The sequence below is a fragment of the Neolamprologus multifasciatus genome, chromosome 23 (genome assembly GCF_963576455.1).
Source record: "Neolamprologus multifasciatus chromosome 23, fNeoMul1.2, whole genome shotgun sequence".
Classification (NCBI taxonomy): domain Eukaryota; kingdom Metazoa; phylum Chordata; class Actinopteri; order Cichliformes; family Cichlidae; genus Neolamprologus; species Neolamprologus multifasciatus.
In genome coordinates this window covers 8,309,283-8,324,883 of record NC_140460.1, presented here as the reverse complement: position 1 = coordinate 8,324,883, position 15,601 = coordinate 8,309,283, and the positions used below count along the sequence as shown (strand labels likewise).

At 38.2% G+C, this 15,601-nt stretch overlaps 1 protein-coding gene across 3 annotated transcripts in view; it reads left to right on the top strand.

Annotated features, from left to right (window-relative positions):
• The window catches only part of osbpl1a (oxysterol binding protein-like 1A), a 35,509-nt gene that overhangs the window by 16,223 nt on the left and 3,685 nt on the right, over window positions 1–15,601 (top strand). The window contains exons 16-28 of one of the 3 annotated variants that reach the window (XM_085150690.1): window positions 2,396–2,558; window positions 6,049–6,235; window positions 9,708–9,783; window positions 10,667–10,801; window positions 10,910–11,007; window positions 12,008–12,190; window positions 12,330–12,437; window positions 13,162–13,251; window positions 14,233–14,359; window positions 14,553–14,666; window positions 14,758–14,881; window positions 14,967–15,057; window positions 15,341–15,358. In XM_085150690.1, coding sequence (XP_085006816.1) covers window positions 2,396–2,558; window positions 6,049–6,235; window positions 9,708–9,783; window positions 10,667–10,801; window positions 10,910–11,007; window positions 12,008–12,190; window positions 12,330–12,437; window positions 13,162–13,251; window positions 14,233–14,359; window positions 14,553–14,666; window positions 14,758–14,881; window positions 14,967–15,057; window positions 15,341–15,358 — 1,514 coding nt within the window. Of the gene's footprint in view, window positions 1–2,395; window positions 2,559–6,048; window positions 6,236–9,707; window positions 9,784–10,666; window positions 10,802–10,909; window positions 11,008–12,007; window positions 12,191–12,329; window positions 12,438–13,161; window positions 13,252–14,232; window positions 14,360–14,552; window positions 14,667–14,757; window positions 14,882–14,966; window positions 15,058–15,337; window positions 15,359–15,601 lie in introns of all 3 variants that reach the window. The other 2 variants (XM_085150688.1, XM_085150691.1) reach the window with 2 other exon arrangements.

Sequence of the window (15,601 nt, the reverse complement as noted above, 5' to 3'; positions counted from 1 at the left end):
GTTGTATTCAGGGTCAAACATAAGCCAAAGCAGTAGACTGATAATTTCTCAGCAAGGGGATATACTGCCGCAGAATATTTTGGTTCAGTGAAACCGATATTGTCAATCAAATGTAAAATTGTGTGTGGTTAAAAAAACAGGACTAGAATGTCTCATTTTCTATGCACGATTAAACTAGAAGAATGGTTTTAAACATATTTGGTCTTAAACCAAATATTTAAGGGGCTGATAATGGAATTATGAGAAGGACAAAGTCAAAGGAGTCACCAAAGTAAGTCGAAGTCACAAATGGATTGCAATGACACTGCTATAATATTCTGGGTAAAAGAAATGGATTACCAGCCTCATATTGCCATCCCTAAATCCATGCTGTGTGCATGGCTCAAACTTTTATTACATAAATCAGCAGCCAGTTAACACAATATAAACAGTGCGGCACAGTCATTTGCAGTACATATCTTTAATGCAAATACTAATAATTCTCAGTGTTTATTTAACAGTGGAACTCTGTAATCTGTGTGGGTATGTGTGCAAGTTCTTCAGTGGAAGTAAGAGGGTTTTGGCTGTGATTTTATAACTGGCAGCGAAACAATGAACGATGTAAACACAGATATATGTGGATACATCAGAGACGGGGCTGATGTGTTTATAGATAATTCCGATTTAATCTGATTTTTGATGCAGAAGAAAACCCACTATTCATTGATGATTCATATAATTTACAACATATCAACGACTGCATTTCTGATTACTATCATAATGTGAAAGTGCCATCTTTTTAATTTTTTTTGTGCAGTAAAGCACTGAATCTGTAAAAGTGAGAGTGTTAAGTTGCATCCTGTCGCGGTTTTAATTTGCAGCACTTTCTGAATCAGATTTGTGTTTGAATGTTCCACCAGAATAAGAATTAGTCCCTCTTTTGATTGTGAAAAATGATGTCTGGTAGTGCTGCTGCTTTTGATGCACTGCTGTGATAAATGTACACTTGAGATGCTGGCTATGTAAATCAAGGCGTGTTTACCTTCACATCAATGCATAGATTCAACCCTTTTATGCATGACATTCCCACTGCTGCTCATTTTCTGCAGCACACGAAAAGACCAGACAAAACCAAACCCTGAATATAATCATTAGATGATGGAGAAAAAAAAAAACTCTCTTCAGTCACAATGTGTATGTCCTTTTTCCCCCCCCCCCCTTTTTATATAGACTCCGTCTCTTCACAAATGCTCAGTAACACAACTTCAATAATTTCTGTGGGGATCTTTAAGAAGAAGACAGCAGCTGATGAAGCTGGGGCTGCCAGGAACAGTTTGAATGTTCTGAGTTTAACAGCCAGTCCAGTGCATTCAGTCTTTACATGTGGGCCGGGCCTCGATCGCTCAGCTGCACAGCCTTTTGAACTGCAATCTGCAGAGGCAGAGCACATGATAAAAGACTCACAGAATCTCAGAACTCACCATGAATAGGCCTAGTCTCAATAGGGATAATTCAACCTATACAGTATAGCTCCGTCTGTAAATGATGGTTCGCCAGCTAAATGAAGAAGTTGGCCCTGTGCTTACTCCCCCTGCAAAGGAACTATACTGACTCACTTCCAGGCCCTGCAGTCCTGCTTTGTATTTAAACATCACCTGTGGAGGGGTCAGCAGGAGGAATTTCCTCTCTAAGTTCAGAATTGTGCAGAGATGTCAAGTGATCTGCACTCTGTCATCATACAGCACTTCCACCCCACTTCATTTAGCTTTCTCATGTCTTGTGGATGATCATTTATAATCATTTCTCCCTCTTCTGTTATTTTGACAATCCAAAGTAAACCCCTGCCTCGTCAGTGGACTTTAAGTTTGCATTTGCACAATGTCAGCCTGTCCGTGGAAATGGTGAAGTAAAAGTGAGCACACCTTCATATTATCAGCACTAATGTTTTGTGTAAAAGGGAGGTTTAGCTAATGGTTTATATCGGAGTCCATTATCCGTCATTTGATTCCCTCTCTTCTACGGGACTCGTGTTCTCCGACAGGCTATTTGAGACGGCAGCATCAAGGGTGCTGGCCTCCATTACAGATAAACATGGCTCAACCCTCTCAGCTCCATCTCTGTCTCTCTCGCCATGGGTCTGATAATGAGAGGACAGAACAGAGGGGGGGGGGATCAGTCAGTCAACATGCTGTTTACTTGCAGGCCTGCTGCCATCAAAGCCTGTCTCATAGTCATGCACATTTGTCCTCTGTTTTTAATGAGACTTTGAATAAAATTTTGGTAGCCTGGAGAACGCTTGCCCATCCTTTGCTCGTGGTTATCGAGTGCAGAGGATAGAATTCACGATGGTTTCTGTTTCTGAGAGTGATTAGCGTGTTTGCTTTTGTCTGTGTGTGTTTGTGTGTGGTGAGCTCAGGTGCGCAGTCTGAAATTGGAGCAGGAGGTGGAGAAGAATAAGATCCTCTCTGAGGCACTGCAGACTCTCGCCACAGAGCACCACGAACTTGAGCAATCCGTCGTCAAGGGATCTTCACCACGGAGTGCCCTCAGCGAGGATGAGTTCCACGACGCCATTTCTGGTGAGTTGACAGGTTATTAAACACGCAGGAGACTTTGTGGCAAGCTCCTACTCACGCTCAATGCTCTTTCATCCACCTATAGGACACTGGAGTACTTTTTCCTGTCAGTGAATGCTTTCGGTATGTTTGCCGCTCCTCGAGCCCCAAGTGGTTCTGTTGAAAATGAATATGCTGTGAAAAAGTCCTGCATGTTCTACAAACATTAAAAATATATACCAGTAATGCTTGCTAAGATTTAAAAAAAAAAATCTACAAAAGAGAAAATGTCGGACTTGGTGGTGTTTTCGCTTGTTTTTAATTTGTTCAAACTTTTTTTTTTATTTCATTTGTTTGATTTTCCTGATGAGTTATCTAACCAGCTTTCATAGATAAAATGGAGTCATGGCTGAAGAAAATGAAATAATAACAGAGCTGCATGGGACATTTGCACTGATTGTTGTGGAGCATGACTGAATGTTTTTTGTGAATAATGGTTTAGGAGGTTTTTTAGTCTTTTTTTTTTGTAGCACAATCAATGTGTTAGCATAAAATTAGTTTAAAAAAAAAAAGAAAGCATCCAAACAAGGAAAAAAAAAAGAATAATTGTATGTTTTGTATACTAATAACACAAAAGTGACAGAATTACACTTTGTTTTTTGGTTGCTCCCTTAACAGTGGTTGTTGAGTAATCAGTGTATAATTTGTTCTTTTCAACTGAGAATAAAAAACCAGAAAATGATGAATGCAGCACAGAGAAAAATCAAATAATGCCGTGTTTTTCCTTTTCGTCTTTTTATTTTGAATGCAAAACTGGGAAACAAATATCCGAGTCACAGATCTGATTTGATTTTATATACTTCATCAGGAAGTAACTAACTTCTTTGTATCGCACACTTTACCGGGCAGCCACGAATAAACAAGTTGCTGCCTAAATGAATATCTAATCAGTCAATCACATGGCAGCAATTCAATGCATTTAGGTGTGTAGACATGGTTGAGATGACCTGCTGAAGTTCCAACCGAGCATGAGAACGGGGAAGAAAGATGATTTAAGTGACTTTGAATGTGCTGATCTGAGTATTTCAGAAACGGCTGATATACTGGGATTTTACTACACAATCATATCTAGGATTTAAAAAGAGTGGTCAGAAAAAGAGAAAATGTGGTTGCGAAAATGCCTTGTTGGTACTAGATTTCAGAGGAGACTGCTTTGAGCTGATTGGAAGGCGACAGTAGCTCAAAGAATGAATTGTTACAACCAAGATATGCAGAAGAATGTCTCTAAATGCAAAATACTGTGAACCTTGTTGAAGATGGGTTATGGCAGTTCGGGCTTGGCACACTTTTGGCTCCTTAGCACCATTTGAACATTGTTTAAATACTATAGCTTATGCTGAGCATTGTTACTGACCATGTCCACCCTTTCTGACCAGCATACCCATTTTCTGGTGGCTGCTTCTAGCAGGCTGGTGCAACATGTCAGAAACCATTGACATGATCTCTTGAACATGACAATGACGTTAATGAGCCCAAATGTCCTTCACAGCCACTAGATCTCAATCCAATAGAGCACTTTTGGGATGTGATGAATAGGGAGATGCATATCATAGATGTGCAGCTGACAAATCTGCAGCCCCCATGTGATGATCTCATGTCAGCTGTCATTGCTTTAGATCATTCACAGCAAATTTAAGCTGCTAATGATGCGTTTTGCAATTCTAATTTTCCAAACTGCATCTAAATTATAAGATAGAGCTCTTGTTAGTGCTCAGTCTAACTCAGTGAAACATGACTTTTATTTATCTGTTCTTTTGTAAGTTGATAGCTTTCCTTTTCGTAGGTTGTGAAAGTCACTTTTTTTAGCATTCTTATTTATTTCACTTGATGCTCAAGTTTTCATTACTGCAATTACTGAGTCAAGTGTAACACAAGGAAGTGAATGACTTCTCAATCACACAAAGCTGTTTTGTGAAATCAGATTTGGTCCTTGATCAGCTTTTTAAATTTCTATTTCATGCATTCAACCAAAAGTCATTCATATTTTTTGTGCTGTCTAATCTGTTGCAAAAATTAATACTTCCAACTCGTAGTACATTTTTCCAAATTTTGGACGCTGAGCTTATGAATTTAGTTTTGGAAAACAATATAAATTTTACAACAATATGTCCGTATCAGTTAAATTTGTCTTTGGTGTTTTGTGATCAAACTCACGGCAACAGTGTTCTCAAATGTACAGGCACAATTATAATGCCCATAAATGTTTTGTTTTGTTTTTTTGAATGGTGGGTAGGGCTGCCATGATTAGTCGACTAGTCACGATTATGTCGACTATCAAAATCGTCGATGAGTGATTTAATAGTCGACACGTCGTTTGAAGCTTTGTAAGATCACAAAAGCCGCAGGAATAAGTAGTAGGATTTAAGAGTGTAATAACGGACTGAAACAGAAGATGGCAGCACTGCATGTACAAGGATGCCAGCTGCCGTTAAACCCCGAAGAAGAAGAAGCTGTGTCCCAGAATTCATAGCGCAGCCCAGCTCAGTTTACAACAATGTTAGTTTTAATATTACTCTTATTATTCTTTCTGGGTCACAAAATAAACGTTTAACATATTTTCAGGCGAGAATGTAGCTGTGTAAACCTCAAATATCTGCTCAGTTTATCAAGACGCCACATATTTTCAAAAGCGCTCCGACGTTTTCAGAGACTTCTGTTACCCACTAGCTCGATAGCTAGCCGGGGGCAAGGCTCACTAGAGCCCGTGAGAACACCGGACTCCCGGCAAATCGTTTTCAAACCCACTGCCATCTTTCGCTACTCAGGTTAAATATATATAAGCCACTTAGATAAAATGTTATTGTTTGGCTTTTTTTTTTAGTATTTTATTTGTTCCTGAGTAAATCGGTTTGGCTGAGATTAAAGTTATAGTTTTTACACAGCTGAATAAACATCAAGAAGACAACTGATTATCAGAAGTGTGAGATGATCCAGAATATACTCCGGTGTCCTGTTATATTTTAGATAACAAGGAGTTTATTAAACTTCACCGAAACAATCTGCAAATTTCATTAAAATTTTATAAACTATCATCTTGTCTTTATTTTTAGTTAGCACATACCTTAAACACTTAAAGCTGTAAGCTAATGATAGTTATATAAGAGCAGATGCATGCTGGTGCAATAAGCTGTACGTTTTATGTCCAATGGATGCATGATCTGATTAGTCAACTAATGCAAAAATAATCGGTGACTAGTCGACTATCAAAATAATCGTTTGTGGCAGCCCTAATGGTGGGTGTTTTATATCGATCGGTCAGCTTACAGTAATGGGAAGGAAACTATACTGTCCTTTTAACATTTGATAAACAAAAGGTATTTCTTAATTTTGAGATAATACACAATTTTCTTCTAATTGACCAACTAATAGCAATACTTTTTTCTAGATACTCAGAGGATATTCAGTTGAACAGTAATCCTGCACTGACTCATCTACATGTGTTTGTCTCCACCAGACTCAGAATCTGAGCTTTCCCTGAGCGGCTTTGAGACGGTAGCCAGCCAATCCTGTGAGGAAGACGACGACGAGGACGAAGGCTCTGTCATGTTAAGCAGCACTTGCAGCAGCCCCGCCAGCACGCTGGAGCAGGATCACCATGGTGACAAGGCTGAGACTCAACCCAATGGGATAACAAAGCATAGGTCAGCTCTGCAATACGCCATCACAGTTTCTTAAATGGACTGTTGACCTCTGGTACTTTTAATCTCACATCCAAAGATGAACAAGCTCATCAAAGTCACTGCCCTTTCATACAACATAGCAGCCTAATATTGTTGAATTTTTAATTCTTTAATTCAAATTTGTTATTAGTGTCAGATATGTGTAACAACATATTAGGTTAAAAAAAAAAAGAAAGAAAAAATTTAGGGTGGCCTAGGCAATGGGTCATATTCTCAGAAAAAAGGGTTCTGATTGTACGATAGACTACAAATGCACTTAATGCCTAATTTAACCATTTAGTAGAAGAACTGACTGCAAATTTATAGAGTTATCAGAGACTCCATTAGCTAACACATGAAAGTATTTTATTAAGCTGTCCTTCCACTTTCTTAAACACTTATCCAGTACACAGTCAACTGTGTAATTTAAAGACTAAAGAGCTGATGCTAATCTAATAAAAACATACCCGAGGGAAACCACTAACATATGTTCAATCTGTCAGGAATTGGAGAATTTTTATTTTATTTTAAAGCAGCACTTATTTTTAAGTTAAGAGAACCTAATTCTTCTTTAGATCTTGAAGGTTTATGAAAATTGATTTAACAGCTGGTTTAAAAAAATCTGTGTTTTGACCAAGAAAGTCAAGTGCCTACCTGTAATTGAACAGAAAGTAAGGATAAAGTAGTAGGACTGGTATTTTTCTTACTTGAAGATCCTCATACTATGAATTTTGGGTCTCTTTAACATAATCTTAAAGAGATTATTTCTTCCCAGTAAGCTTTAAGCTAGTTTTGAGGCATGCTTGAAAAACTTAGAGGAAGTTGAAATTGCACATCATGAGCATTCTGGAATGTCCACTCTACTGTCAAACGGATGTTCCACTCCAGAATAAAACCTTTTCCAGTGCCCGTTCTTATGAAGTTCCTTTGTGGAATGCCTGCATGGTTCTGTTCTAAGACCAACAATCTCTTGCAGATATATTATGCATATATTACCCATTATCAGATGCCTACTGTATAAAGTGTCATTTCCATGCTGATGATGCAAACATTTATGTATCATCACGGACTACACAGCAGGCTGAAGAGTTTTTCAGTGATCTGTTTTTAGTTTGCAAAATATTAAATATAATTTAAAGTAAAATATTTACTTGTATCTTATTGAAAATCAGTCAGTACTGATGAGAAGGGACTAAATAAGACAATAGATAAATGAATACATGAAGTAATTTATGTATGTATAATAATTTTGTATAGCTTGGTGTTGTCTAGGATTCCAAATTAGAATCCCAGTCAGACTTTGGGAAATATTTTTCATTTTGTATGTTTGAGTGGAGGTAACCAAAATAAGACTTTGAAAAATAGAGGACTGCAAGCCAAAATAAACCATTATGCATTTCAGAAGATGTATAATTTATTCAGCTCTGAGAATTTGATACATTTCTTGTTCATAAAATCTGTTTTTAAATGCGTGAAGGGCCTTACCCACATAAAATTAAACTTTAAAAATGTGCCACTACAATTAAAATCAGTTTTATTTTATTTACTTGTACCAGTTCAGAACCACGTTCACCTCAAAACAGTTTACATTATAATGTAAAGACCCTCCAATATTAGAAAGAAACCCTAACATTCACATGACCCACAATAAGCATGTACTTGGCGAAAGTAGGAAGGAAAATCTCCCTTTAAACAGGAAAAAATCTCCAGCAGAAAGAGGGAGGGGCAGCTACCTGGGACCAATGAGAGTTAAGGGAAGAGAAACAACACTATGGGAGAGAGGGCCAGAGTTTAATGATTACTAATGATTAAATGGAGTACAAGTGTATAAACACTCAGAGTGAAAAGAAAGCAGTAAATAAGAAACAGTACATCACATGAAGACTCTGCAGTCTAAGCCTACTGCAGCATAACTAAGAGAGGGTTCAGGGTCATCTGATCCAGCAGTATCTATGTGCTTTATTAACAAATCAGTTTTTAATGCATGCAATATGTCTTGGGGGGGGGGGTTGTTTGTTTGTTTGTTTGTTTTTTTTTCAGTCTTTATGTCCAGTCTTTATCGTTTTTGTTATAATTACTGTTTGCGTGGTTGTTTGTCTGTCTCAGTTTATAGATGGTCTTTATGTTTATAATAGAGTGCTGTATCTTTAAAAGCCTAAGGTATACCAGTCAGTTGCATTTTTATTTAAATGTAACAGTGTTTACATGTATCACTCCTGTCAAATGAATTAAATTTCTTTTATTTAAACATCGCAAATTTATTTTAAAAATTTTAATTCAAATATTTTCAAGAACACGGTGAATGTATTTTAGTCACTGCTTCACTTTACAAGGATGGATCAACCGCATCGTACCACCGATGTCATCACTTGGTTGGATTAAAAGATTATTTAGTTGATGTAACTGAAAAGCAACGAAAATCTGGCCAGGATGATATTTTTTGTTCATTAGGAACTACAAAGCAAGTAGTAAAGAAGCAAAGATGTTCTTGGTAACATTATTGATATGGTTGCACTTCCTCCCATTTGAGTTTATGCGACATTGTTAATGGTGTAAGGGGTGTGATCACGTTAATCCAACGTTGCTAAGTAAAACAATGTGGATTTCTGATAAAAAGCAAAAATAAATCAATTTAAAAAAGTGTCTTCACAAAAGTATTAAAGTTTTTCTCTGAGAAATTTGAGGGTTTTTTCCTTAAATGTATCCCTCTCATTTAAGCTTTACTACTACCACTATAATCTATAATCTTTTTTCCATAAGCCTATTTTGATCAAATCTATATTGCTGTTAGACCTATGCAATATTAGATATTTAATAACCCACTCGAACAGTCTTTTTTTTTTCAGCGATCTTTTTAACTTCTTCAGGTGTTTCCACTTCACCGTGTGAATAATTTAGAGTCATGGGCAGCCTGGTAAAGGCGCAAGAAGGAGTTGTAGTATAGAAAGGGCTCTCTGTTGGAGCCGTTAAATATTGATAAGGTCACAGTGTAATGCAATAATCAGTTTGCAGTATGATCCCTTGTTGGCTGATCCCTCGGGCAGCTGGGGAGTGCGGTTCACGTTATTTGGGTGATTTTTAAATGTCATCATTGCGCTAACCCCTCAGTTTTTACATTTTATTTTTGTACTTTAAACTAATCTCCAGCCTGCACACATTATTAGACAGTTTGAGACAGACAGGACATAAGTGCTGCTGATGGATGATTCCTGCTAACCACCTTTGCTGCTGGTATTGTCTGTCTGTCTGGGCTTTGTTCCAGTGTGTCACATAATACATTAGGCTATTGTTGACTATATTCACTTGATGTGATGCCTGCAGCAGGTATTGTATGTCTGGCACATTTACTCCAGTGGAATATTTTTAGTGCAATAGAACAAAATGAAAGCATCACATACACCTTTTTAGAAGAACTGTAATTTTATGTGTGTATGTGTGTCACGTGTCATTTTAGGACAAGCTTACCGGCGCCAATGTTTTCGAGAAATGACTTCAGCATTTGGAGTATTCTGAGGAACTGCATTGGAATGGTGAGAATGGTTTTCTAGAGTTTTTTTATTGCCCATTCATTATGATGACGAGGATCATTCCACCCACTGCTTTGGTATTTATGGTCTTGTGCAAAATAGCCTTGTGCAGGTGCAGACAACACTTAGTTACACTTGTGGTGACTTCTATTCCAATAGTTTGCCAGTAAGTTGATTTATGATACTAACAAAAACAAATACATTTTTTTAGCCTAAGCTGCATTAGTGCACACTAAACTTAAATTGACTGTATTATAAATCCGCAGCTCTGAACCAACCCTTAGGTTTAGTTTCCAATCACCGCAGAAAGCAGCTGTGGAAAAAAACACAATGTACACTATTTTCTCAGCACTAAAGAGAAGAAGAAGAAAGCTAGACAACTGGTGGTGACAATAGTTGAGCGTTTAGCTACTTAAATTCCAAATAGAGGCCAGAAGAGCTAATGGAGAATGACTATATTTATCAAGTAACCAAAAACATAATTACAAACCCTTTTTTATAAAGATTATGACATCTGTGTAACTAACCTACTCCTACTCTAGCACAACTCGGGAGATCAAGCAAAAAAATTACATATTCTGAAAGTCTCGGGTAAAGTGGTAGGGTATTCATGAATCATGATGAATTTTTATCTCACAAGGTCACTCTTCTATTTGAAGTATTTGCTGAAGCTTTTTCTTTTATTACCAGCAAATACAGCAATAAATAGTCACCTTAATGCGGTAGATACTTTGGTCCAGAGCAACGTAAATGCTTGTATGTACCAAACGACCAAACACTGATCCTTTTTAACACTCAGCAGCTCAGAGCACTGCCATGTCAAAAGACCTTATTTCCCCTTTGTAATGAAACCTTGTCCTTCATTTCGCCTCGATGTCCCTTTCAGGAGCTCTCCAAGATTACAATGCCAGTGATTTTCAACGAGCCGCTTAGCTTCCTGCAGCGTCTCACAGAGTACATGGAGCACACGTACCTCATTCACCAGGCCAACGCATCTTCAGATTCTATTGAGAGAATGAAGGTAGTTCATAGGTTTTCTACTTAAACTGCCCACAGGCACAGCTTAACAAATTTTTGCTTCTAGTTTAGTTTCTCTGATTTGGTGTGTGTTTTTTATCTACTGTGGCAGTGTGTGGCTGCGTTTGCAGTGTCTGCTGTGGCCTCCCAGTGGGAGCGAACAGGTAAACCATTCAACCCTCTACTGGGAGAAACCTATGAATTAGTCAGGTAAGTGAGCTGGTCCAGATTATGTCCAAACCTGACTGTATGAAAAATTCTGAGCAATATCTTTGCAATTAAACATTTTGAAGTACCCAGTCTTTAGTGTGGGATATTATTTATGATGATAATTAACAAAATACACTCACTGGATACTATATTAGGTGCATATTGTGAATAGCAGATCAGATCCCACTTTAACTTCAGATCATTTATGTTCAAAAAGACAGTTTGCGATAATTTGAGCTTTGTGATAGGGTCGTTACTCTCCTGGAAGCAGAAAATGGGTATACTGTGGTCATAAAGAACTAGAATTAGTAAGCAACAATACTCAGGTAGGCTGTGGAGTTTAAACATTGTTCAAAGTGTGCCAAAAAAATATCTGCCACACCATTACACCAGCACTAGCAGCCTGAATTGTTGATACAATGCAGGATGAATCCATTCTTTCGTGTTGTTTACACGAAATTCTGACCCTACTATCCAAATGTCACAGCAGAGATGGAAATTTTGTTTGGTCATCAGACCAAACAATATTTTTCCATTCATGTATTGTCCAATTTTGGCTGTGGGAATTTTAAACTTAGTTGGCAGGAGTGGTACCTGGTGTGGTCTTTTGCTGTTGTAACCCTTTTGCTTCAATGTTCGACATGTTGTGCATTCAGAGAGCTAACGCTAACTGGATGTTTTCTCTGTTTTGGGCCAAAAAAAATCCCAGTAGATGAGCAGTTTCTGCGACACAGTCAGACAATCCCATCTGGCACCCACGATCATGCCATGTTGAAGTTCAGCAGGTCACGTGCGCCTAAATGCACAGAGTTGCTTCAGTGTGATTGACTGATTACATATTTGTGCTAACAAGTGGTTGAGCAGGCGTGCCTAATAAAGTGGCCACTGAGTGTATTTTATCTAGCAACAAGTTCTTAAATTCTGCTGTGCAGCTAACCAAACATACACAGCTGTCTTCAAATGCCTCCATTCATCATAGCTGTGTCCCTGGTTATTTCAGGGAGGATCTGGGCTTCAGGCTCATCTCAGAGCAGGTGAGCCATCACCCTCCGGTCAGCGCCTTCCACGCTGAGGGCTTGAAGCAGGACTTTGTTTTTCATGGCTCTATTTATCCCAAACTCAAGTTCTGGGGCAAGAGTGTGGAAGCTGAGCCGAAAGGCACAATCACACTGGAGCTGCCCAAGTAAGAGCTGCTAGCTGTTTTTAAAAAGGAAATATTACCTGTATCAATATTTATCCTTTTACCAATTCGCCTATCGCCTTTTCTATTACCATTTTGAAAGTGCACATTGTGCCAAACTGTTTTGTTTTTTTCCCTCCAGGCACAATGAAGCCTACACATGGACAAATCCCACATGTTGTGTTCACAATATCATTGTTGGTCAGCTGTGGATTGAACAGTATGGAAACGTGGAGGTGGTCAACCACAGGTAAGAGGATCAGCGTGTAAAATGCTTGTACATAAAGTACTTGTTGAGAATTATTGAAGCATTAAAATGTCTTAATTAAAATAAGGCAAAGAAATAAAGTGAAATGTGATTCACAGTGTTATTCTGTCTGCATTTGCATTTTAAACATGTTTTTAATGTGCGATGATTAAATAGGAAGCAGCCTTTGGTCTTTATTACATTATTTCATGAAAAACAAAATGAAACCATTGTCATCACTGGCACATGCAGTAAAGTTAAATTGAAACAATGCTTAGCCAACCAAACAAAAAAACTGTGTTTTATGTTGTATTGTCAAGAGCAGTCTGACGTTTGTGTTACAAGATTTAAAATGCTGTCATTAGCTTTCATGGGAATTTATAACAGAGGTTTTTCTTTCTTAGATAAAGGCAAGTAAAGAAAAAAAAAAAGTGGCCTGGAGCCATGATGTTTTACATCAAACACTTCTTTCATTAGCCAGCTAAGCTACGCTACTTAATAACGTGTTCCTTTTATTCATGCTTCCATTATAACACAATACATGCAGCCATGAAAAGGAACACGTAGCACTGACCTAATATCTAAGTATCATGTGTTTCAAATTATGGCTAAAGAAAAAGTGTGATACAACTGATAAAATATTTCGGGGAAGTGTTGCTCTTGGAGAAAACAGACAGAGCAAATGAGGAAGTCTTGTGTGACTCATCCTGTTTCTCTTTTCACTTAGAACTGGTGAAAGGTGCTACTTGAACTTCAAACCATGTGGCCTTTTTGGAAAAGAGCTACACAAAGTTGAAGGATATATTCTGGATAAAAGGTAGAGCAAGATGTTCAGAGATGTCTTTTAAATAATGAGCCGTCTTTGCAGAGAAGACTGATTTCAGTCTTGAATGTTGAATAAAATAGTGATGTGAGAGTAGGAGAAAATGCCTTCTCTTTAACCTTTAAGTCAGAATCTACATCACACATTGAAACATACCATAGGACACTATGAAACATTAGTTTTCTTACATATTACATGGAATGACATTGAGTGTCAGATAGCTTATTTATCTGCCTATACTATCAATTTTTCCCTCATCCACCCCTACCCATATGTTTGGGTGGATATGTCTGAATAAGCAGCTGTTTAAATGTGCTTCATTTCTAAATTAGGATCTACAAAATGTAGTATCAACCTATTCTAATTGAATCATTGTGCAAATAATCACTTAACAATTCATATGGTTAATAACTCATTGCCTTTTTGACAAAATAAAAGTCAAAATACTCGAGTGTGGGAGAGGCAGTTAAAATCAGCAAACGGTAAAAACAAAAACGGGGGCAGTTCGATTAAAGATGGAGGATAAGCAAATCCGGTGAGTCATCGTAAACATAACTAGTGTGCATGATCACAAGAGCCAGACCAGATTTATATGCTGATAAATAATGTGCAGCAATAACAGATGCTAACAAGCAGGAAGGTGAGAAGATCTTGTGTTTTTTCTCGTTGTTGTTTTTTATCTCAACGTGATGTCCAGGCCAAAAACTAGATTTTTGGTTTCATTCAAAACATTACATTTCCAGAAGTCTCCCACTCGCAAAAGTGTTGTGTGGGTTTTTTCTCTCTTTTTTTTTTTTGAGCTTTTGTTATGTTGACACTAAAAACAGAATGGGAAAAAAAAATCATTCCTACTGAAATCATTACTAGTGTTTGTGCCTCGAGACATTCGTGTGTGTTTGTGTGGTTACAGTTAAGGTTAGAGTACGTATTCACGAAATTACAACAACTCCTCTGAAGTCTGTGTGTGTTTGACAGCAAAAAGAAGCTGTGTGCTCTCTATGGGAAGTGGACAGAGTGCCTCTATGTTGTTGACCCATCTGCCTTTGAAGCACACAAGAAAAACAACAAAAAAGGGGCAGAGGACAAGAAGGGCGGCAATGCGGTATGAATTCCTGAACACTGTGGAATCCCTTCACTTTACTGTTGTGATGTTTGCATGAGTAATATCATCCAGTGGTAAAAATGGAAAGTGACCGAGATCATTAGTGTTCATATTTAACACGTTCTGTAATGATGCATCTTGGCTGGAGCTCATCTGTCTGTTCAGCATTATTTGTGTTTGTCGTGCTGTTCAGGGTTGCGCTGAGGATCAGGAGGAGGTTCCTTCACCACCTGCAGACACTGTGGAGGTGGTTCCTGGCAGCCAGCTGCTGTGGAAAATAGCACCCAGACCAGCTAACTCTGTCCAGGTCCTGCTGATTAATGCACCATTAGATCTTTATTGGGTACTCTTAGAAGAAATCCAATGTTTTAACGTACAAACGCAATCTTTAATTGCAGATGTACAACTTCACATGCTTTGCGATGCAGCTGAATGAGTTGCATAAGGAGATGGAGGGAGCCATCCCTCAGACTGACTGCAGGCTCAGACCGGACATACGAGCCATGGAGAACGGTGACATCGGTAATGATTGGTGGCACTTAACCTAAACTGAAACTGGGGGGAAATTTTCATTTGCTTCCTCAAAAAATGTCAAATATTTTGATAGATCTTGCCAGCGAGGAGAAGAAGCGACTCGAGGAAAAACAGCGAGCTGCTCGGAAAAACCGCTCCAAAGCGGATGAAGAGTGGAAGACGAGGTGAGACTGTGTTCTTCTTTCTTTACACTTTGACGGAGTAAACATGAAACCATGCAGGACGGACTAATTCCAGGCAATATTAAACCATCAGCCTTTGTTAGTGCAGATAAAATACCATTGCCTTTCTATTACCTCATATGAAGTTTTCATGGTGTATCAATGAATTAACAGTTCTTATCTATATGGTGTCACACTTTGCGTGTTAAAAAAGCTCAAGTTGTATCTCCATTTTATCTTCACTTGTCTTTTTTTTCTGCTGCATCCTCGCTTTGACGTTAAGAAGCCCTGCCCTTGGCCCGAGGTTAGAGCTGTTCGCCGTTTGCATCTGAAATGTTTGATGTGATCACGTGACCTTAACACATCTTAATCTCTAATATAAAAAATTTTCTACCACTGTGTGTATTTTCTATCCAGATATGATAGAGACAAATTTAATAAATCCGCTTTTCCTTCCACCAGCATGGCAGCTCCTCTTAATGGCACCAAATGCAATTACTCAATCACCCTGTCTTCCCTCCGAATCATACATTTCTTTCTCACTTTC